We start from the raw sequence: 24,746 nt of genomic DNA on the forward strand, positions 1-24,746 counted from the left end.
ATGTTATAAAAATTACAATATCCGAGTCGGAGATTTTAATGACGGCGTATGCGTCACGATGGAAATAAGATCAGAAACCTGTACGTTTACTTTGTTTGTTATTTTTCTCCAAGCAGTAACTCTTTCTTTTGCTGATGATGCAGTTGTATTACTTTTTTGATGGGCGTGTAAATTTTCATACGCCGTCATTAAAATCTCAGACTCCGTCTCACTGGAGTATAGCGCTCTCTTTTTTTCTCCACTCGTTTCCATGGTGACTCTGGAAATCGGCGATGCAATGAGAATGTCTTTATGTACATGCCGTGCACGTGCATTAAACCAGGGTTACCAAGTTGAGCATAATTACGCTAACTCATATCCGGTCTTTTGGAACCGACATACCCAGAGTAAGCAGGTTCAGGCGGATTTCAGCAAGAGTTCAGGGTTAAAGTCAGGGTAGTTTAAACAAGCTTTCTGGGGGGTATTCCAGAAAGCAGGTTATGCTAGCTCCCACGATAAGTTTGAGGCTAAGGAAGTTGATAACCTCAGCTTTCGGTTCCAGAAATGGAGGTATGTTTCAGGGTAGGTCAAGTTGCCATGGCAACTCATGCTCTGAACATAACCTGGTCCGGAGCAGGTTTAGTTGAAGATTAGTTTGTTTACAGAGAGGTGAAACAGCATGGCGTGTCCATTTGAAGATGATTTAGTGGATGAAAAAGCTCAGATAATACTTTTTACACCATGAGAGGCTGATAAGACCACATATGGATGTTGGAAAGATAAACTTATTTACTTTGATCTAACTTAATTATCTGCTTCAGTTATGATAAATCATTTTTTTGTTAGGTCACCTTAAAAATAACACGTAGTTTTCAGACAATTATTTTCCTTATATTTAAATTTATTCAATTAAGTAGGTGTAACTTTGATGCTGCTGTTAAATCGGCACCGCAAGGGATTCTGGGATATCATTCCCTTTGCCTGTCTGGACGGATTTGGGTTTAAGTGTGGGTTCTTTACAAAATGTGTTTAGTTGTATAGCTGTTTTATCGTGTTTCACCGTGTTTGGCCGAGCTATTTTGTCCTACTATGCTTACGTCTCTGCACCATGAGTGAGAGTAAAGTAGAGGATGATGAGTTTATATAGCACCTCTACCACCCAAACCTGTTATGACAGCGATGGAATATTCTGTGATGAATTTTTGCACTCCGTGCATTTTTTTCCGTTCTTTTTATTGTTAAAAAATGAGCATATCTGCCGGCTCAAACTTAGACATATAAAAGTTCAAGAAATATAAGTAATTAAGATGGAAAAAAGATTGATGAAGTAATGTGACATTTAGTTAGATAAATACGTAAATTTGAGTTGTATAAACAATTATTGAGTTTGAATAAATTTAACTAAATTATCTTTCAGCCGTGCTACTTTTTTGATGGACTTATAATTTCTATCCGCCGTCATTAAAATCTCAGACTCCGTCTCACTTCCGTCTCAAGTGTCGCGCTTTCTTTTTTTTTCACCACGCGTTTCCATGGTGACTCCAGAAATAGGCAATCTATTGAGAATGGCTTTATGTACCGTGCGTTAACCCAGGGTTACCAAGTCGAGCGTAATTACGCCAACTCATATCCGGTCTTTTGGAACCGACATACCCAGAGTAAGCAAGTTCAGGCGGATTTCAGCCAGAGTTCAGGCTTAAAGTCAGGCTAGTTTAAACATGCTTCCTGGAATACCCCCCTGGAATACCCCCCAGGTGTGTTCAGTCGATCAAAAGGAGGAGTTACCCAAGTCAGGTAATCAGCAACAAGAAATGCAGAGAGAACGGCAAACAGACAGGGTGGTAGGTCTTTAGGACCAGGGCTGGACATCCCTGATCTAGCATTCAAAGTCATCTTTGTGTTTTGGTTGAGCTTAATAAACAGGAAATGTTATTTTCAGAAAACTGAGGTTTTAAGCAGGCAATTCTGGCACAACAATGAGTCATACCTATAATATTTACTTTTATTACAACGTTTCTGACCTACAGTGATGAGTCATTCTAAGTTCAGATGACTCCCATCCATTTGAGTTATCATCCACCAAAGCTGTCAAAGCTTGGACTTTATGATCAACTGTGCATGTTCAGCGTAAAGAGATGCTGCAGCTTTGCATACTCACCCCTGTGTAAGTGACACCTGAACATGGTAGCAGGGCAGGAGCGGCTCGGAGGAGAACTCGAACAGGAGGCAGTCTTTGTCCGAGTCCGGCTCAGTTTTCTCTGTTCCGTTCTCCTCCAGATCCTGGTTTTGCTCAGAGAGCAGGAAGTCCCAGCATGGCTCCTGATCCGTCTCTGTGGAGGAAAGTCAACAGAGGTCAGAGGAACAAGAAAACACAAACTGACTCTCTCAGGCAACAGAAACTTCAGACGCCCCCTGGTGGCCAGTTTGCTTAAACGTGACAGGAGACATAAATCTCTATCAGGAACTAAAGATTTCTTTAAGTAAAACCGTTCTCTAAAGTGATAAACAATAGTTAAAAAAACATGAATTTGTTTCCTAACAACAGTTAAGACATTTTCAAAATGTCCTATCACTCTTTGACCATGTACCTAAGGAGGGGAACAAGACAGGACTGCAACCAAAGGGGATGATAATCAATACCCCTTTATTTAAAATTAATTTTGAACACACACATACTGAAAATGAACTTAGATTAACTTAATACATACTCATGGAGAGAAATTTTAGAATATGATTTCTTTAAATAATGAGAAGGGACAAGTATAACAAAACAGATAAACAGAAGAAAAGCTTCATTTACATTAACATTGAATTAAACCTTGGCTTATTCTTCAAGCTGCAGTCTACATTCTCAAACTTCTTACATGCAGTTCAAATGCTTCTACTCATCTGGATAACCCACTTCCCGTAGCATTTTATGACGAAGCATGGATGTTAAAACTCAAACTCAAAGTCAACACTCCCTACAACCACATTCCACTCCTCTTTTCTGCAGAGGAGAATTTTCTGAATTTAGATCCATGGAAAAAAACAAAAGATCCCGTTTCTCACCAAACAGGGAGCTGCTGTAGAATTCCCAGGGTAAACTGGAGTTCTGTTCGCTGCGGCCTTCCAGATCTGTGAAGTATTCTAGGAAAACATGAAAAGGCATTTTTATTTTGTCCCATTAGTATAAAATATAAACATAAAAATAAAATTACACTAAATTGTTGGGTTTAAATTACTGACATCTTTCAAAGCCAGCAGTCCCCTTACAAACGTGAATAAAACAAAGTTTGATTGAAACAATCCTAAAATGACTGGCAGTTTTATAGTAGGGATAATGAATAACAAGAATTAAAAAGAATATCAGCATGTGGGTGGAACAGAAGATCTGACAAAAGTGAGTCTGAAGATAAGATGAATGCAGCAGTGGGTCAATGTTGCAGGGGTTTTGGAGTCAGGAGCTCCAGAGGCAAGGCACGGACGGACTGAGGGCTCCAGACCCCAAGGTGGAGAAACAAGCAGATGGAATGAGGAGGAAACCTGAGGAAGATCTCGGTGAGCAGGAGAGTGAGTCTGACAGAAGGAGGTCAGAGCAGCATGGAGGAGTCAAATTGTGAATATTTTTATAGGAGAGGTGGAGAACTTTAAAAGAATCTGGAAATGGATCAGGAGTCTGTGAAGCTGTGTGAAGAAATGAGGTGTTGGCTGGAAGAAACTGTTCTGAACTATGGTTTTGTTTATGGAGAGATGTATAGGGAAGGCCTAATAATAGAGGGTAATAGAGACGGTGTGAAACCAAAACATGAAGCAGGTTGGCTGTGCTGCGTGAGAAAAGATCAAAGACAGTTAACGTGTTAGTGAAATATTGATGGTGTGGGAGGTAGAAGACAAAAGGTCTCCAAGAATGACACCAAGTTTTGACCAGTGAGATGCAAACTGTGGAATTAGTACAGGATGTCATAGTCTAAAAAACCAAGTTATGCTTTGAATATACAATCTGAGAGGGTGAGAGTGCAGCAGCAGGTCTGGTGGAAAAGCAGAGCTCAGTGTCATCCACAAATCTATTTAAATCAATGTAAAACAAATTCATAAAAAAGGGGGTAAATACATTTTATGTTTTGGGGCACCAAGATACAGCCCTGAGGAACACCACTACTGTTTTAACCCTTGTGCTATCTTAGATGACCCCACCCTTACATTGATGTGTTCTCCCTACCGTGACAAAGGTGGATAAAGGTGGAAAGATTTCATGTAATCCATGGACACCAGTGAAGATCACAAATCATTGAAGAAAAAAGGTTCAGCGCACTGTCTAGTGGGTCTAGATGACCCAAATCCCAACGTTAAAGTGCCTAAGATAGCACAAGGGTTACAGGAGAAAATTCTTCAGGTCACCAAACATTGTGATATGGACGTCATCCTGTTGGACTCAGATGATGTCAGTAAGCAGAAATTGGTCTGAGGCTAAGCCAGTTCAAGTCAACATTTCCATGGCAACCAATCTCACCAATCAGGAGAGAGCTTGTTGGAAGTCCACAACCCAACGCTTGAAAGCAGGCTACACAAAATCTGTTAATCAAATGCTTCGAAAGTTCAACGTGGGGGCTAGCGGGCACCAGATACTGTTATTGAAGCATCTGATTGGTCAGTTTTTAACTTGCAATAAAGAAAAAATGTCATTAAAAATATTTAAATGAGCAAGGACAGATTAAAACAAAGTAGCAGAGCAAGAATGGTTATTCTGACCAATAGAATGACGAAGTAATCACTGTTTGTTTCTCAACAGACAGCTAAGGGATTTTGGCTTCTTGGAGCCAGCGGGGACTTCCTGTTTGGATTGTAAGGGGGAGGGGTCACTCAGTCCAGATCTCTTATACAATCAATGTGAACAAACGAACTGAAACCAGATAAGAGCTCCTCTGAAGATGATCAAGGGGGACAGAGTGTGAGATTGTGTCAAATACTGCCGTCACATCAAGAACAGAATAATGGTTAAGAGTCCGAAGTCATCCTGGTGAGGGAAAAAAACGCTTGTTTTTGAGGCTAATTCGTTCGTGTGGAGATGGGAGAAGCTGCACAAACTCACAACAAGCTGCATTAGTGTTTTTGAAGGGTAAGGTTAGCCCTTTAACACTGAAGATGTCACCAGCGGCATCTAAATACACTAACACACGCTCTTTGACATACCGTAACTCGTCGTTTCTACAATCAATGTGAATCACTTAATTCTGATGCGAAAGCATCAGATTCTAGATAATCTAAAGTGGCTTTAATCCACTTTTCTTTACACTTCACTACTTGTGTATCTCTGCGCAAGGCTGCTTTCTCCGCTTCAGAATCCGCTGGAATTAAAATAACTGCATCAACAGTCAAAGAGTTATGGTAGTCGAAAAAAGAGTGGAGCTAAAGCTTCAGTTTTAAAGGGTTTAAGTCACAAAAAACGACAACTCAACTACACAAGAAATCCTTTGCTTGCTGGCTTTCTAAATTTCCAATTCCTGCAAAGATAAGGAGAATTTTCCACAGTTAAATTGCTTTTTTTTTAAATCAAATCTTTCTCAATCAGTGTCTGATTTTGTTACCTGGTCATTCATATAGTTGTTTGGTCAGTAACATCTGTGTTGAAATCCCAGCTTCATGCAAAGTATCACAACATAACAGAGTCTGAAGCCACAGTGGCTGTCAGAGCACAGCTGCTCACTGTTCAGGATAAACTCTGCTTAATGAATGCTTTAGGAAGACACTGTGCTGAAGTGGGAGCAGGCAGACTTCATTAATATTGTTTGATGAAGGACCACACACAAATACATGCTTAATTATGCAGCTATCTCTCACGTCTACGAGCTTGGCGAGAGCCGTCTTTTATTTTTAATTGCGACAGAGTGATTTTACAGTGAGCTGATTTGCTGTAGCAGAAAGCAAAAGCTACCTGTCAGGAAGGTCTTCATGCTGGAACTGTGGGCCAGTTTCACCGGCGTGTGACCAGAGTACGTGGCCAGGGTCGGGTCAGCTCCGTGGTTGAGGAGCAGCCAGACTATAGGCAGATTATCACTTGCTACTGCATCATGAAGGGGTCTGAGAAAAGCATCGAAAACAAAAGAAAACTGAGTGTAACCTCAAACAGAAGGCGCCCTCCTAGAGTCCTGATGTGTTGCACGTGAAGAACCCTCACCGTGTTCCATCCTGAGCGCTGCAGTTCACATCTGCACCGTGTTTTAGAAGAATCTGGACGATCTGAGTCCACCCTCGAGACGATGCCTCATGAAGAGCTGTGTAACCTGCATTATCCCGCCGATTGACCTCCCCGATGTCTTTTTCAAGACAGTACAGGACAACATCCTGCAGAGGACGAGGAACAGCAAGCTGTCAGACAACAGCCTTTGAAAAAGCTGTCAAATTCCAGTCAGTGGCTATAAAAGGTTACCTGGTAACCCAGGCGGGCGGCACGTTGCAGCAACGTCTCTCCTGCATTTTTATTGACAATCAGCCGGCGAACCTCGGGGGGAACAGGCTTCTTTGGTGGAGAGTCTGAGCCGCTGCTTCTTCCCGATGAGCTTTTCTTTTTAGGGGGAGGGGATGGAAAGCTGTTTGGGGTAGGTGGGGGCGTACATGGACTTTTCACACCATCATCATCATCATCCAGGGGGAGGGAGGGGCCACGCTTCCCCAGACTGATGCGTTTAGTTTTGTTCTGAAACAAGAAGTTTTAAATCCTAACTGTGAAGGGCAGAACACAATCCAGCCACAGGGGGGCACTGTAATCTTACATATTCCTTTCTTCATTTCACTGTATTGCAGAGACAGAAGTTTACCTTCTGTTCATCGCTGACACTCAAGTGTTTGCTTTTGAACTTCCTCTTTCCTGAAGGCTTATCCCTGCACTCCGGAGAGTCCTCGCTCTCCTGATATCGAAACGATCCTGAGCGAGTGAACGAGGTTTTCTTAACAGGGGCCGGCGGCTCTGGGCTGGAGGCGAGCGGACTCGGACATGGATCTGCCCTTGGATCTGTAATGACACAATACGATTAAATACTGAGTGGCAGTAACCTCACATGGACGGTTTTGTGGCAACATCAGACAGGTTAGGACTTATCTGTCAGGACTAAGTAAGTGTTGTCAATGAGCTACTTTCTAATTATAAGCTGCAGAGCCCCCCCCCCCCCCCCCATTCATGCTTCTTCCTCTAAACAATAATAATTTGAGTTGGCTCAGGTTTCATCTTGCAGTCCTTTTTTCTAATGAAAAGTTCATTTCTGTTTCTGAAGCTAGATTTAAACAAAAGTTACTTAATAAATTTCCCTCGCCTGTTTATATTGACTCAAATCAATTCTTATTTTTATTTTGTGCTGAAATGTCCATTAGTATAATATGGGTTTCAGAAAAACTATTCCTGTTAATGGTAAATACATTTTCTTTTGGTTCCTAAAAGCCCACAAAACAACTAAGTAACAAGAGAAGTATTTAAAAACCATATTTGATGTTATTCAAGTCTGTGTTTTTTAAATCAAATTTTTTGGAAATGTCCTTAAACCAGAAGATAAAAATGATTATAAAATGAATAAATGCCATAGTACCTTTTAGAATGATGCTGCAGAAAAATGACGTCTATTTCAGTTGTTACCAGAACTGATACATTCATCCTTTTTTTTTAAAGGAATTTGGAGTTTGACTATTCAAATGATAAAAAATAGCCATTATAAGCATCAGTGGCCAAATGCTTCAGCGAAACATGATGACAGTATTTAAACCACAGGATTAAGCCTTCCAACAACACATGTTTAGAGGATGCCTTTCTTTTTCACCTACACCCGTACAGGGGGTTGACCCATGCGGGTGCTGCAGGTTTTTGGGTTGTCCATGCCCATAGAGGGTCATACAGGTCAGCCACATCTTAAAGGGCCGCCGGTGTGTCTTGCAGTTCCCTTGAGTCTCACACGGCCACTTTAAAGGACGTCAGGCAATTGGAATGTACCATGGTTGTGCGTGTGGTTAGTGTATTGTGAATTATTTGTAGGGATAACGTAAGTTGCATGCACTTCTGATGAACAGGTGATGCTGTCCTACGGCGCCTTTACGTCACACTCTAGTAAATAATTATGTGTACGAACTGACTCTTTACTGACTGCGTGCAAATGCTTAACACACAGCATGTTGGGGTGATGCGTAAGTGCTGCTAAGATGACCACATAAACTACCTAATTGTCTGATTTCATCCTTTAAAGCTGCGACCACGTGAAAAACACTAATGGGTTCCCAGCGCAGGTCTCAGGGGGTTGAAAAATTAGTACTATGTGTCTGTGTCTCACCTACTTCACCCTTACTTCCCTTGCATGTTGTTTGAGTGTTCACTAAGACCTGTCGCCTGCACCATGCCCATAGAAAAACTGTGTAGGAACACTTTCTGTCTACAGGCTCAGTGAGCGAACTAGAACCTGGATCTAAAACCTTGATATTTCCTTGAAGTCACCTGCCTTGCTTGTACAGATTTGCCCATTTGTCGTCCGTTTCCACCTGAAGAGCAGTTGCGACCAAAGCATTAAGTAAAGGTTTCTGCTCAACAATCCAATACAAATAATATAGAAGTGACAAAGACAGCAGCTAAATCTCTAAGCAGTGCAGTAAATATTTTTTAAAAACTCACTTCAACTGTTGCTTGAACAAAAATCTTTTAGTTTTGGAGGCTTCCCTACAAAAATGTTTCCGATTCCTGTCAAGACAGTGAATTGAGAGAAAACTGAGTGTACCAGAGTCCTGAACTCCAGAATCTTCTCTCAGGGAGTCTTCGAGTTGCTCTCCATCCTCCAGCTTGTCCCTCTCAGTTATGTATTCACCCGTCTCATATTTCTTGCTCGTGCACCGCTGGCGTTTCTTCTGAGGAGGCGCCCCGCCCTCCGCACTTGCCGTCTTGCCCTTGCCCTGAAACATGGGCTCCTTTATGGGGTTTGACCGAGGCCTCCCTCTCGGACGACGTGCGGGCTGGAGGGGGGTCTTTGGGAGGGATGATGGAGAGTCAGCGTGGGGGAGCATCGGTGGTGGTGGTGGAGGAGAAGGTGTAGCAAAGCCCCAGAGGTCTAGTCGTGCATCATCAGCTCTCCGTCGTCCTCTCCTCAATCTTGGAAAAGAGGGCTCTGTAACGTCTGCCTCTTTGGTGGGAGACTCCGAGGCCTCCACACTCTGAGGACTGCTGCTGCTGCTGTCTGTAAGCACAGGGTTTGCACATCACTACAGTACCTAACCATACCAGAGGAGACACAAGACAGTCTGTCCACACAAACCAACAAACTCATGCGGGGACTGAATATTAAAGCATCAAATGATGCCAAAATCCAAAACTTTAAGTTTCATTAGTAAATAACTTTAAAAACCAAAGCAAATTCTGAATAAAATAATTATGCTTCTGGTAATAGGTCACTTGAAATGGAAAGCAAAAAAAAAACAAATATCTATAAATGGTTCCATCGTTTATTAATTGCAGCACTTGTTGCACTAATTTTAGGATTATAGTTTAAATTGGAAAATCAATAAAAGCTGATGCAACTTTGGAAAAGAAAATTGATTTTTTTTAAAGAAAACAATAGAAAGTAATTCCTGTACCTGCTTTGCTGAATGTCACCTCCTCAGCCTTACTGGGAATGATCTTGTTGTTTGGAGACGCCTCTTTCTTCTGTTGGGAAGCTTTTCCTCCTTTTAAGCTCTGCTCCAGCTCAGAGACACGCTTCTTCTGCAAAGTTACACAAGTGAGGACACATTAGATCATCCATGGGGTGAAAGGTGAAAGAGTTGTAAGAAACACTTCTGAAGTTATTCAATCCAAACACTCAATTTATGTTTAATCACATGTAATTTAACCGGCAGATAATATACAGTTCTACCCCTTGTTTAAGCTACGGTCACGTATGCCAAAATGCCACCGCGCTGTGACTTAAATGCCAGTTTTTCAGCAAATCCGGCAGTTGGTCCCATTGGCACTTGTAATCAGGAGGCAGCGTATAAAAATGCAGCAGAAAAAGTTTAAATTCAACGGCAGCTGGACGATCAATCAGCCACATTTGGAGGTCGCATGGTGGTAGTCTGGTGCAGGAATGTTTCCTCTAACTTTACATGTGTCTGTGCATACACACAAGCTCCTTGACCACCACTGTGAGCACCCACACACCTCTGAGGCTGTGCTTTTCTCCCTTTTTTTTGAGAGGTACTCATGTAAATCAGGTGTGCATAACTCATGTGATATGTGCATCTGAAATCAGAAGATTGAGTACATTTGAGCATTTATGTCAACGTGTGAAACTCGGGGGGGCGTTACCTAGCCAAGAGGTCCCTTCTCATCTTTACTGATCCGTTTGGTCTCTATTGAATTAGTTTGTTTCTTTGTTTTTGATATAAATAGTATAATTGTGCCGATGTGCCATCTGCTGATGCCTCCCCATCACCCGGTGGCAGTTGTATATGTGACCGTAGCATTACCTGATAATGATAAACACTGATAAATTACCTTTTTGGTGACAGATGCTCTGACTGGAGTGTTTTCCAAATCTTCTTTTTTCTTGGCTGTGATGGTTTTAAGTTTGTCTGGAGCAGACTTTTCCTTTGCTAGTTTCTTAGGGCTGCTCTTCTTGAGTTTGACAGCAGCAGCTTTTGCTTTGGTTGGCGACTCCTCTTTGGTTCCGTTTGCCTTCTTTTCAAACTTGTCGCCCCAGCCTGCATACTGGCCAGTGAGGATGGATGCAACCAGGCCTTCCGGTTTTCCACTGGACGGACTGTCTGAGGAGCTGTTTTCTTTCTTCATTGTTTCTCCCTCCAACACCTGGGCCAGTTTGCTTTCTGTCCTGTTCCCGTTTGTTGACAGACTGCTACCCAACAGGCAGGACTTTTCAGCGGACTTTAAGAAGCCTTGCTTGGTTGTCTGGGTCGTGCATTCCCCCTGACTTGCATATGCAGCAGCATTGGTCTCCACAGGCTTAGTGGACTTCTCGTGTCTCTTCATAGCTTGATGCAACTCTTCCTGCATTGGTGGTTTCTCCACAGACTTGTAGGATGAGTATTCACACACTGACTTTTGTTTGGGTTGAACTTCTGTGACTGGACTCAGCAGATCAGCTTTTCTTTCTGCAAGCAATGCTTGAGAATTAGTTTCATCCCCTATCAGAGTGGATGACTCCGCAGCGCGCTGCTTTACAATGGATGCAAGGTTCGACAGAGGCGACTTAATTCTGTCCCACATCTCATCCTCAGATTTGGACGGGGCGCATCCATCAGCAGCTGCGCTGCCTTTGGTTTTTGGAGATGCGTGTGGGGCTTTTCTCTGAACTGAAGAGGGCTGATGAAGAAGGTGAGGCTGCTGCTGCCAGGCTGGATTGGCAACAGTGGTGGAGTAGGAACCTGCAGTTTTTCCAGGTGTCGCTTTTGGATGCGTGTTGGCAGAGTTTAACAGGGCAGTCGTCAATGATCCTTTAGGGGGACAGTTCTTCGCCATGGCTGTGCTGGTGTTTTTGACATGCTTGACACTGTGAGCATGTTGGTTACCCTTCAAACAGGATGGCTTCTTTCCTCCTGAGGCCATGTGTTCTCCCTGGTCAATTATTGATATGAACTCTTGTTTTGCAAAACTTTGAAATTCATCAGCAAAGGTACCTTTGCCATCTTTGCCCCGTAGAGCAGAAGCCAGTATGGGGCTAGCTACACCCACATATGTACCAGGGATGGACTTGATAGAATCCTGTGAAGCCCCATTATCCCAAGTAGATTTGGGTTCTGGGACCTGGTGATTCTGAGTCCTGTTTAACTGTTTTTGGTGAGATCCATTTCTGTGGGTATTTGGTAAGATAGGGTACTGCCCAGCTGAGTTGTACGCTGTGGAATGAGTTCTGTTTACATTCAGAAAATCTCTCTGGTTGGACTCATTATTTCGAAGCTCTGTCACAGAAACGGGGAGGTCGGTGATGCATTTTGGACGTTTTGATTTAGCTGACAGATCAAGAGGGACATCTCTTGGTTCAGTTGAGCAAGTTGTGTGGTCCTCCGCAACACAAGGGGACGCTGTGTTCATGGAGCCCACAGGAGTTTTTTCTATGCCGTTGCCTTTCTCAACTTGGTTCAGGAGTCTGCTTTGAGAGGTGATGTTAGCCAGAGCAGAACTGCAGCAATTGGCAGCAGTGGGAGACAAAGTGAAGTGGGTGGCGACTGTTGACGTTAGCGATGGATGCTGTAGAGGCAGCGCAACGGCTGGGGATGCTACTGCAGAGGCTAAAGACTTAGCTTCTCCATGACATTTGGCGTTTTTGCTAGTTGAGTGGTTAGATTTGACCTTCAAGGACGATCCAACTGTTTTTTGTTCTGCTGTTCGGCCCACCGATAACGAAAAGGGATAGGTCCTCATGAGCGCTGCTCCTCCAACGCTTGAGTTTTGAGGCTGGACTTCCTTCTGAAACTGACTCGTTGTGGCCTCTCTCAAAGCTGCTATTTGTCCTAATGCTGGTGGAAGAGTAATTTTACAAAGTGGGGAGGAAAAATTAGTGGAGGGCAGGAAGGCAACAGGCTGGGCTGGTTTAAACATGGCTGAACACTGAAACCCGGCTGGAGCACTTTGCAAAGACTGTGTTTGCTGTTGTGACTTCTTACTGGATGTCACATTGCTGAGATATGGGTTAAGAGAGTCTTCCCGGTTGGCTTTTACACTGCTGGCCCACCGAGAATTGGGGAAGACCCCGGGACCGTCGGCTCTGCCTTTAGGGGCCTCTGTCCTTTTATCTGTTCTCTTCTCTGAACCAGTGAGAACCGAGCTGGACATTGGTGCATTATTAGTCTGTTGAGGAGGAGAAAGTTCAGGGCTGAGGGTGCAGTTCCTGGTGTCCACGCAGGCTTTTACAGTCTTACAGTCCTTTGTTGGAGTTGTCTTTTTTTGCTGACTGAGGTTAACATCTCTTCTAAATTCAGCGGGTAGCGTCTGGGGGGGATTTCCCACCATACTAGTGGATGCTTTATGTGGAGCACTGATCTCTCTGCTCACCGTGCCTCCATCCCCTACATTCATTAGTGTAGAATCCACCTGAGTAATCAGAAAGGTTCATGAGGTTGGTGTTAATTGTTGAAGAAGACAGAAGGCTCACCTACGTAACACATTTTTAATTATTCCTGGTATTTGGAATACATTATTCAGACAAAACTGTTTACAGTAATGTGCTTATAGTAGGCGTAAATTAAAAATTTTGTTTCTATTAGATAAAATGCTCCTGAAAACAGAAAATAAGCAAAAGATAACTTCCGTAACTCCTCACATAAATACCAAAATACCAAAAAACCTAACTTTTAAAGAAAACTAAACAATAATAAACAAATACAGGTGAAATTACCTGCATAGGTGTTGCTTCAGCACAACATGCCTGAGCCAGTCACAGCAGTCCTCTATGAAATACCGTCATATGCTGCAGAACACACACACAAAAATTTAAATCAATGAGTTTCCACTTTCTGTTTCAGTTAAATGATTTTCAACCTTTTTTATGGTTGACAGAATAATTAGTAATTTAAGAGCAGTTACAGACTTAGAATTACACTGAACCCCCTTGTATTAAAAAATGCAGAAAACGTAAAACACAGTTGAGAAAATGCAAACTCTTTCACTCTATGTCTTTGGTTTTTATCCTCAGACTGTAAAAGACAACTGGACTGACATCACCCACAGAAAACGGCTAACTTCTGGTTCCAACCAATGAAGTCAATTTGCGATATGGACCCTGCCACGTTGGAGCTTGACGCCGTCAGTAAGCAGCGAATTATCCAAGTCGATCTGGGTCATTGTTTCTATGGCAACCACTCTTGCCAATCAGAAGTGTTTGTTGGAGGTCCACACCCCTTGCACTAGAAGCGGGAGAATCTATGAATCAAAAGTTTTGAACATTCAACGGGGGGCCAGCAGACACCACATACTTTTATTAAGGCATTTGATTGGTCAGTTTATAAGTTGAATAACTCGCAATACAAAAAATATATAATGAAAAAGCAATTGGATTAGCAAGAACATGTTAAAAAAAAGGGAAGCAGAGCAAGGTCACTCAGTCCAGTTCTCTTATACAGTCAATGGTTTTACCTCTCAGAATGTCTGTGGCTTAAAAAATAGATTGAACGCAACCCAGAATAAACTACAACATGCTTTTGTATATTTTGCAAAATCTTAAATGCAGCTTATGAAAGGCTAAGGACACTCCAGTGTCTTTCTAATTAACCTTCATGAAACTGAAGTCAGTTCTCTTTTCACTCAACTCACAACAGTTTGTAAGAAAACGTCTTTCCTTTTTAAGCTTTTTCAGGCTTCAACAGAACATTTCAATCTGCGTAAGGTCTGGACTCTGACTAGTCCTTAGGAACACCTTCATTCTTTTTGCTTTCGTCACTTTAGTGAGGGTTTTGCTGTTGTGTTTGGAATCATTTTCCTGTCGCATCACTTAAAGATGAGCTTAGACTTTTAGAGACTTTTAGACATATAGTAAGTAGCTCCGTAAAAGGGACAGTGGTCCTGCTGGACTGCAAATCAAATCTCCACCATCACGCCACTGTGGATACAGGTTAAAGTTCATGTATGGTTTCCAATTTTTCCAAGCCTGGCGGTGAATTGCAACATTGCCAACATCTGTGTTCTTGCTAATAAAATGCTTCATAGGTGAATTTTGGTTGCTCTGGTTTTTTATACATTAAACAGACCAAAAACACGAAATGTTGTGGATTAATTAAAAAAAAGGAAAGAAATAAGAAACAATTAATGACTTGTAGAATTCTTTGATGCAATTTTAGATTTTTCAGGCCTAGATAATCTTGTACATTTTCAAATAAAGTATGTTGTTGACATTACAATGAATTTTACATCAACAGAGCATTTTTGATGTAAACTCATGTCCACATTTAGCCTGTGACTGGAATGACAGCAGAACGTTTAAACTTCCAACAACTCTGTTTCTAACTGGGATTACCTGCAGCACAACAAAGTATGAGGACAAACCCAAGAAAAAGTGCAACATTCCTTGTAAATAATACTTTTTACTAGGGCTGCACGATATGAGGAAAACTTGCGATATGCGATATAAGTGATCAATATGGCGATAACGATATAATTTGCGGTATATAAACAAATAGAAAAATAACCAAAAACATAATTCCCATTTCATTGCAACAGTTTAAAAATTATACTCCAAATGACCCTCATCGACATAGGTGACAATCGTCTAACATAATAGGCCTCCATCTGATTGGTAAACAATGGGTAGGCGTCCATCTGATTGGTCAAAACATAAAGGGATTTATTTGATGCGTATGCTTCAAGCTGCCATAAGATTGTTTTAACACATTTTGGGTTTATGATTTATTGCGATATTCACCGTCTTTCGCGATATGCATATTGCAGAGCTGGATATTGCGATAACGATAAATTTGCAGTATATTGTGCAGGCCTACTTTTTACCAACACTAAAGCAATGCAGGCATGTTTCAATTCAAGTTAATGCAGTTTAAACTCTACACCAGGCATGTCCAAAGTCTGGCTTGTGGGCCAGATGTGGCCCACGTTCAAATCTCCAATGGCCAGCAGGCTCCTTTCATACAATCAATAATATATGGCCCCCAGCATTAACCAAATTACATTTTAAGCTGTTGCGAACCTGTGGCAGCACTCATGCGAAACTTCTGTTACACTTTCGAGCTCGTTTCTAAAATGTCAACTGTTAATAAAAAAGAAATGTAGGCAATAAGGGCTGGCGTTTCCAGAACAAGTGAAAATTGGCATATTTTTTCAGTGAAATGTGAAACAACTGAGACTACTTAATATGTCAAAAGATTGTGGCTGTTTTCAGGTTCAATCTCAGGAGGGTCTATCAGACAAGACACTACAACAAGCCAACAGGGGATGAACAGTGTGAAAAAGGGAGAAATTGACAGTAATTTTGGTAAAAACGTATTTAGATATATTTGTTTTCTATGTCAAGAAATTAAAAGTGCACCATTGCAATAAAATGTTAATTAAATAGTTCATTTGCATTCAACAATATCAAAATAGTTCAGGCTGAATGGTTTGCCATCCAAACATTTTCACTACATCAAATCTGGCCCTCTTTGCAAAAAGTTTGGCCATCTGTGCTTTAAACCATTGAACCAGCAAAAAGGTGTCTTTCATGTCCTATTCATTCCAGTGGGGTCACCTTTAAAAACATGAGCGATGGATGGACGGACGGACGGATTATAATTATGGAGAACAAAAATTCTGTTTTTTCTTGCTAATCTAAGCATCAATATCTCATTTTTAAAATGGAAAATGGTGTTTACTTACAGCATTTTGCTACCTTCTTAAAAGGCTCACGGCACTTTTCAGTCACAGTCCCATTCACCCATGTACACACATATTCACACAGATGGTGGCTCTCCTACCGAACACTGGCCACAACCTTCAACCACCAGGAGCAATGCGGGGTTCAGTGTGTTGTCCAAGACACTTCGACACATGGGCAGGCAGGGCAGGAACTAAACCTGTGATCTTCTGATCAAAGGTCAACTGCTCTAACTCTGCACCACAGCCGCCCATGTATCAATGGACCGTAGACCGTATCCTGATCAGTCTATTTATACTATTTGTCTATTTGGACTATTTGTCTATTTTGTAGTCTATTTGTACTCTTTAACTGTGCCGTAGGGATAAAACCTCAGAATTGTGAGAGAAAAACTGAACAATGCAGACAGACAGACAATATACAGAAAAGAGGAAATTTAAGGAATCTGTTTTTAAGAGGATTCCTTCGAGGTAAAGACTGTCAATCCTAGAAAAAAAAATCACAAGAATAATTGTAACAAACACCAGTTGTTAGTGGGAGGAAAACATGAAGCAGGAGCAGGCAAGCTGGAGTTTCAGGATCACACCAGTCACATAAAAAGATTTTTTTTTAAATTAAAAACAGGTATCCTACCTAATCTGCTCAATGGTCGCTAGTTTCAGTCTTCATTTATGACTCTGAACTGCTGGTATCCTACCATCTTAAACTGTTTTTTACAGCCCTTCTTTCCAATTACCAATACTCTTTCCAATGAACAGGTATGTAGGGATTAGAAAAATTATGAAGGAATAGATACAAATGGAGAAGATGTGCAAAAAAGCTCCGGTGCAAAAAAAAAAAAGAAAAGTATTTGAACAGTGAATAAATAATGTTTTGGGAAACATTTTAATCAAAACTTTTTGATGACTTCACATCTTTAAGGTCAACGATACTAAAATGAACTAATATTGCTTTGTCTTGGAATATTAATCACCACCGGTATTGTGTTTTGTTGTAGTTTATATAAATTCAATAGAATCCAATACAACGTTCAAGACTTCAAAACCTTAAAGCTGATGTGGACTAAATGTAAAATGTCCAGTGCATCGTCTAGACTGCAGCATCACAAATGTAGATTTTGTCTCAATTCCTTAAAATACCGACTAAAGAATTCTGGACATTTACATCCCAAAGAACATGCAAGGCCTACAAGACATGCCACCACCATCAACTATAAACCAAATTTCTTTTAAATTAACTAGATAATTTTCAGTGTTTAAACTCTTGAGATGCTTTTATTGAGTCTAAGAGAATTTTTAGTTTAACTTAGACAATTAAGACCTAAAACCTTCACAAAAAAATGATAGTTTTTAAAAAATAAATGAGTTCTTTACTGTCTAAAGTATGATTTATAAATAATTGAAGAAATTAAATAACTAAAGTAGTGTTGAAAACAAAAATTACAATTAAAAACTGGTTATTGAAAATATATATTTATAGACAGAACCTAGTAGCTTCCTCTAGATTTGAGCTCATCTGAACTTACAAAGACTTCAAAGAAATGCCAACTGTTCAGACACCCAATAATAATAATAATAATAATAATAATAATAATAATAATAATAATAATAATGGATTGGATTTATCTTTATCTTTTCCAAATGCTCAAAGTGCTTACAATGTTTGTCCATTTTTGATTCACTCCTCATTCATACTTAGTAATAGTAACTACTGTTGTAGCCACAGCTGCCCTGGGGCAGACTGACAGAGGCGTGGCTGCCAGTTTGCGCCTACGGCCCCTCTGACCATCACCGGGACACTCACACACATTCACACACCAGTGGAGCAACACTGGAGGCAAGAAGGGTAGGGTGTCTTGCCCAAAGACACAGCGGTGGTTGACTGGGGGGGTGTTGAACCGCAGACCCGTTCATTGGACCACCTGCTCAACCTGCCTGAGCCACTGCCGCCATAAAAGCAAACAAAAAAATTGTTCTTTCAATGACATAAACAAGAGAGATCCCAATGCCTATTGGAACATTGCAGCCAGTGTTGGTTTATGCAGGTTCCGGAGCAAAAACCTCCTTTGTGATGTAAATGCATTCATCTACAAATGTCCGCAAGGGTCCAGCGCATCTCTCCACCAGTAACCGTGAACTTGTGACTGCCCACATGAAGCATGCATGCAACACGTGGGCCAGATCAACTTTTCATTTTAGGAAACAAACAAAAAGATTTCTAATGTTTACTAGAACTCAACAATGGAGCACAGAAGGATCCATGTGTGGTACGCTTCGGTGCAGCTTCCCTGAAACCATGTGTGCCTCTGCACAGCCCCAACCCGTCTGCACAGGTGGACTTGTAAGACATGACTTTGGTATTTACAGGTAAGTCAAAATGAATGACATATTCAAATGCTGAAACAAGCTGCAATTCTATTTTTTGCAGAACGTTTTTGGTTTTTTGTTAACAAAAAAAATCTTTTCATCTAACTACTGATTTCCACATAAAAAAAAACTTAATTTTGAAATGAGGAATTCTTAGTATAAAAACAAACAGCAATTTTCTGCATAAAAAGAAAGAAAAAAAAACGTAACGAGAAATATTGAGATCCATGGAGGTAAGATGATTAACAGTCAGTGACATCTGTGAGCAGCCAGGGGTTGTTGTGGAAACAAAAAGTTAAATAAGTATAAATCCTTTCAGGCAGGATGTTTTAATGTTGAATCATTAGAATAATGCTACATCTTTCAAAGGCCTTTAAGGTCTAATTGATTACCGTAATCATGAAACATTGATGGAGGTGAGTGATCTCCACTTCATTGTTTTTGACACCTGTGTGCCACGGCGGCAGCAGCAGCGGCAGCAGCAGCGGCAGCAGCAGCAGCGGCGACGGCAGCAGCAGCAGCAGCAGCGGCAGCAGCAACAGTAGCGGCAGCGGCGACGGCAGCAGCAGCAGGAGCAGCAGCGGCAACGGCAGCAGCAGCAGCAGCAGCAGGAGCAGTATGCTCCCACAGACCTACTCTCTGTGTTAATGGCTAACACTTAAAAGTAAAACTGCGCTTAACCATTGATACCGACTGGGCCCATATAAGCCCAACAAATGCTTTGGCACCCATTTAGACGTCAGAATCATGGGGTGTCTCACAATATGCGCCACACAACGGAGACATTTCTGCCTTTACATGTCTTCAATTAGAGCTTCTTCTCTTTTCCCAGCAAGTTTTCTCCATTCAGTTTGTCATGATCACCATTAAGAGATGTGCTAGGAGCAAGGAAATGTGATTACAACACTCTAAACCCATTTCATTAAATGCAGGTATTTTAATAATCATATTACACAACAACAGGCAGCAAAATAAATCTATATCAGTATTTTTTCCACTCATGACGAATCTTTACACGTCCCAATTTCAATGTCTTGATGATTGGACAAAAAAATAAATAAAATAGCTTTGGTTTTTTAAAAGAAGAAAGCAGAATCAAAGCAGTTAATATCACTCCATTTTTCAATGGGTTTCCTTCAAAGACCCATCCCAATGGAAATTGTGTTTTAGATGTTTTTAACATGTTCTTGTGGCATTTTTCTGATGATGGAAGATGTATATAAAGAAAATTATGCTTAATTTTGTTGCAGCTGTAATTTCTGTAGTGTGAGGGGCTGTAAACTGTGGGGAGAGCATGTAAACAGATGAGCGACGGGAAGTGGGGGTGAACTTACTGCCACACACATGACTCAGACACAAATTGCTAAAGAATTACTGCCACTCTGCAAAAACTATGTTCTATAAAACGATAGTTGTTTTAATTTTGGCTAAAAACAGCATAAAAAATAATTATGAGAGCACTGGGAACATTTTTAGAACAAAAGATGATTGGAGTAGAACTTTAAGCATGTCATCTCATTGAGCGTAATGGAGAGTCTGGAGAGTAAACGAAACATCAGTGAGCTGGGAACAAGCTTCCTTCAAGGTTGGGTCTGGCTCCACCAAAGTCAAAAAGGAGACCAAAAAAAGGCATTTAGAACAGTTACTCTAGCAGACAGTTAAGAAATGATAGCTGACCTGACGAGGAGCATGTTTCCGACATGGCAAAGTAACAAAAACTTGCAACATAGAAATAACCTGTTTTTGAACCTGTATCTCCATCCCAGATTAACATCAAGCCACCAAGCAACAGCTGGTGCAGTCCAACAAACGAAAACTCAAGCCTTGCCCCAAAACTGATTAAGAGCACCCTTTTTATTCATGTTTGTAACATTCAATCATAGAATGTTCTTAATACATTCATGTAAAATGTTTGCATTTTAAAGACACAAAAAAACAGCATAAATTATTGAGGTGGTCATCGATCGTAGAAAAAGTCTCTAATGACTGAACTGCCTGAACAGCGGCAAACAAGAAATCCTAAGAGTCCTCAAACTACAGCAGCAGTTCTCTGTATCCACAAGCACCAAGTCCAACTCAGATCATCTTTTGTAGAAGCGTTCCCAGTGGTCTTTTAATTATGACTATGCTGTCTTTAGCCAAAATCAAAAAAAAAACCTGTGTCGTTTTCTAGGACATAGTTTCTGCAGAGCAGCAGGAGTTCATCAGAAATTCACCTCTGAGTTGTGAGGCGGGACTGTTGGCACAGAGTAAAACCGCCCCCACTTCCCATCACCCATCTTTTTATGCTCTCTCCTGCTAGCTTACTGCCCCCCCACTGAGTCTCGGTTCGGTACCCGTCCCAAGCAAAAACTAAGCGGTACATGTCTCTGAACACCTGAGAGGGTGAGGCCTACAGAACATTTAGCATTTAACAAAAGCTGCTTCTGGTTGAGATCTTGTAGTGGTTTTATGGGGGTGTAGAGCTGCTCAGAGGCTCAGTGTGCCGTTCTGCAGACTAGCAGTCGAGGGTTTAAGTGGAAAACGGGAGTCAGATGGTGAAGGACGCTCATAAATAATCAAATAAATGTCATCTTGACAGCACTTTCAATCAATACAAATATCACCAAATGAAGTATCATGCTATATCGCCAAATCGATTTTCCCCTTCACCCCTATTACTGGGGCAACAAAAACGGCGAGCAACATCTGAGCTTTCCCGCCGTACAGTATTCAGCCACGTGCCAGCTCAGACGAGGAAAACCAAGACGTACATGGATCTGGTCTTCAAGTGGATCCATCAGATTGGAGTGGAGCTGGGAGCTTTTGGCCAACTGAGTGTAGCTCCTACGTCACTGCAACAAGCTTTTTCCAACTACAGCTTTTTGTCTGCTCCCGATTTACAACAATTTAAATAGAAATACTCTGAAATGCAGTTTTAAGCCCAAATATGTTTTAATTTATGTCCTCCATTAAGGTAAAAATGCCACAAAACTTCCAAAAACACTATTTTTATCTGAGTGGGTCTTTAAAAAAAAAATTCAATGCAACACAGGGACAACTTTTTCCTGAGCATCAGCTCCCCTCAGTTCTAACTTCAGCGGAAAAAAAAAGGAAACTTATTAGTTTTCACTTGTGGTGTGCTGATCTGAATTTAATTTAGAAGCAAATGTGGGCTTTAAGATGATCTTTGCACCACAGCAAGGACTGAATCCCACATACTGTCCATTCTGGCCTTCAGAAGAAAAAATGCCACTTGTTGAGCTCAAAGCATCCTCAGCTTGAGCAGAAAACAGGTTGGATCACAGAACAAAACTCCCCAACAACAAACAAAAAAGTTAAAATTCTCCCTGCAACTGGGCATCACTAAAGGTCAAACAGTAGTCAAGCAGCAAAAAAAATCAGGTTTCTGTCAGTAAAACCAAACTTTGATCACTGTAAATAATACAGAAAATATACCTGCAGCCACATTCACAAAGCTTAAACGCAGAGCAACATTTTCTGATTGCGGAGCCTGTTTCTCTGTGAGAAACACCCTTATCAGTTACTTCAAACACAGCCTTGTGCTAAGGTGGCCCCTGTCCCTTTGGACCCCAAGGCATCTCTACACCCTCCTTTGGTAATCCGTCCATGAGGCAATTCCCTCAGATAGCTCTAATGTAAAAAACACAGTTGATTGAATCCTCACATTTGTCACTGAATGGAAATGAGTAAAAGTTTTGCTCATTGCTGATGTAGAAGTACTTGTAAATGATGTTCATTGGTCTTATCTGACTGTGGCATTCAGACCAGACCACAAAGACCTGAGATACTTGGAGGAACAGCCCTATGTGAAGGTGAGGGGAGGATCTGCAAGTAAATGAGGGGACCACTAAAGAGGTTGCAGACACATGTAAGGACAAAAGAAGAAGAAAGGGACTCGAGATGTTTTACCTTTAAGTCAGTGAGACATAACCAATGTGATGCACATAATGACTGACACGGTGATCGGCGCTGTAATCTGCGAGAACGGGGGGAGTGGGGGTCTGGCGATGCAGCAGCCGCTCCGTGAAAGGAGGGTCTGCATACATTACCGTACAACAGTTGCTTGCAGCTACTTTGTCTTTGTGCTCTCATCGCAACATCTGAATTGGTCCGCTCGGATGTAGGCCACTGAGCGCGCGCGCAGCGGTCCGCGATCGCAGCACAGCGCAGACACCCAACACGCGCCAGGAAAGACCTTTGATGGAGGGAGGGGGAAAAAAACAACCTGCGCTGCACTTCCAACGTGCCACAAAAGGCGCGTGGATCCTTTCACATGTGGCAACCCCCCCCCCCCCACCTCGGTGTATGTATGAAACTCTGAAGAGCACCGGGTCGCGCACTCTCTCGGCGTGCATGATGAGGTGATCGGTCCATCTGCACGCCGCGGAGGAAACAACCCAGATGAGGGGAGAAGAAGTGACAGGAAGGAGCACCACCAGCAGCAGCAGCAGCAGCACCACCACCCCTCCGCGAGGCTGTCTGCTTCTGTATCTCCACCTCCGAAAACTCAGCATCAATGCCAGGCAACAAACTCAACTCCTGACCACCGCGGGGTTGTTCTGTCAAACAATCTTTCACACCAACGCCTGATTCAAATCATTTCAATAAATAACAATAAATTTAAAAAGCAATAAAAGAAAAGGCTCAGACTTTCTTTAAAGCAAGAAAAGTGGTTGGCTAAAATAGGTGGCTGATAACTTGTTAAAAGGTTTGTGCCCCGGAAAGAAAAGGAGGCAACTCCGCTGACCGCCGTCGCCTCCAGCTGGGGTCCGTCCGGACCCCAGCTGGAGGCGGATACCTCAGCGGATACCTCGCGCCCGCTGCCGGTGCTTCACCCGCACGAGGCAATAACTGCTGTTTATCTGCTGCGCTCGAGCCCCTCTTATCGGCCCTGGCTGTGGTGGAGTGACTGAGCCACTCCGGTAGTGAAAGGCATTCAGCGACCCCCCCGCCTCCTCTCACTCTGTGTAAAAAAACAACACACCGAATCGCTCGGGAGCTCGCTCTGTAAAAAAAGATGTCCAATGACACAAACTGTTACTAACCCGCGGGTCCAGATGGGAAGTGACCGACGAACAGGCACGAGTGGCGCGCGGCCGGGTTCAGCCTTTCAACTAGTCCGCGGCTGCTCACAGCTCTCGACGGTTTTCAGCTCTAAAAGTCCGGGGGGGGTGGGGGGCGGGAAGAAGGGAGGAGGAGGGGAGGGGAATTGACGGGTGGGGGGGGGGTCGTCAAGACAGTCCGTTCCGTATCTCCAGCCTCCAGTCTGGTAGGAGAGGGACAGCAGGGACAGCATGGGAAATGTAGTGCAGGGCGATCCACGCCCAGCGTCAGACGCTGGAGAAGCTGGGAGGGAAATGGACTACAGGTACCGGCATGCAACGCGGGCTCCAGCCGCTCAAGGGGGAATGGGGGATCGCGGCCAACGAGTGTAACGGTGCGCTAAACTGAAATGGGCTTATCGGGGCAAAAGGAAGTAATAAACTCCACTTATTCTTCTGGTTTCTGCCAGGAGTTCTGAAGACTTAAATGTCAGCCAGGTCAAATAACAGGTGAAGGGCGACATTGAGGTAGAAAATAAATAAATAGACATTTGAGGCTATTATTGACAATTAACACAAGAAAGCAGTAGTTCTGAAAGCTGATGGACTAGCTTCAGAAAAATGGGAGGGTTTTCTCCATTTCCTACAGAAGGATTTTTAAGGGTGTTATCTTCAAAGCTTTGGTCTTTTGTGACGATGCCATGGATCTGACTAATGAGCTTTATAAGCTTCAAACAGCACTGACCTCCATCAGCTGCACTTGAACAAAAAGAAGAAAACAGCGTTTGGTGAAGAGGTGACAAAAGTCCTTCCACTTCTCTCCCCTAAACTCTTTCTTCACTGCAGCAAAGTTATTAGGATTTAAAGCCAGAGTTTAATAATCATAATAATTTTACATTTTATTTGTTAGGCGCCTTTCCCAAGGTCATATTTTTACCATAAACAATCCAACTGATAAATACAAACAAAGGCTCATTTTTCCAGTCATTAGTTTGATCAAAAATTATTAATTTAAACATCTAAAATTGCCGAAAAAAGCATGAAAAATATTAAGAATCCTA

General features: G+C 42.1%; 1 protein-coding gene across 3 annotated transcripts in view; it reads right to left on the minus strand.

Annotated features, from left to right (window-relative positions):
- The window catches only part of bcorl1 (BCL6 corepressor like 1), a 53,716-nt gene that overhangs the window by 5,128 nt on the left and 23,842 nt on the right, over nucleotides 1–24,746 (minus strand). For 2 of the 3 annotated variants that reach the window (XM_011479933.3, XM_011479935.3), the window contains 10 exons: nucleotides 13,314–13,385; nucleotides 10,457–13,009; nucleotides 9,559–9,685; nucleotides 8,709–9,161; nucleotides 6,777–6,970; nucleotides 6,389–6,655; nucleotides 6,137–6,303; nucleotides 5,894–6,039; nucleotides 3,031–3,108; nucleotides 2,138–2,309 (listed from right to left, as the gene is read on the minus strand). In XM_011479933.3, coding sequence (XP_011478235.1) covers nucleotides 2,138–2,309; nucleotides 3,031–3,108; nucleotides 5,894–6,039; nucleotides 6,137–6,303; nucleotides 6,389–6,655; nucleotides 6,777–6,970; nucleotides 8,709–9,161; nucleotides 9,559–9,685; nucleotides 10,457–13,009; nucleotides 13,314–13,319 — 4,163 coding nt within the window. In that variant the 5' untranslated portion in view covers nucleotides 13,320–13,385. Of the gene's footprint in view, nucleotides 1–2,137; nucleotides 2,310–3,030; nucleotides 3,109–5,893; nucleotides 6,040–6,136; nucleotides 6,304–6,388; nucleotides 6,656–6,776; nucleotides 6,971–8,708; nucleotides 9,162–9,558; nucleotides 9,686–10,456; nucleotides 13,010–13,313; nucleotides 13,386–23,688; nucleotides 23,813–24,746 lie in introns of those variants that run through there. The other variant, XM_023959016.1, reaches the window with a different exon arrangement.

This window comes from Oryzias latipes, chromosome 10 (genome assembly GCF_002234675.1).
Source record: "Oryzias latipes chromosome 10, ASM223467v1".
Taxonomy (NCBI): domain Eukaryota; kingdom Metazoa; phylum Chordata; class Actinopteri; order Beloniformes; family Adrianichthyidae; genus Oryzias; species Oryzias latipes.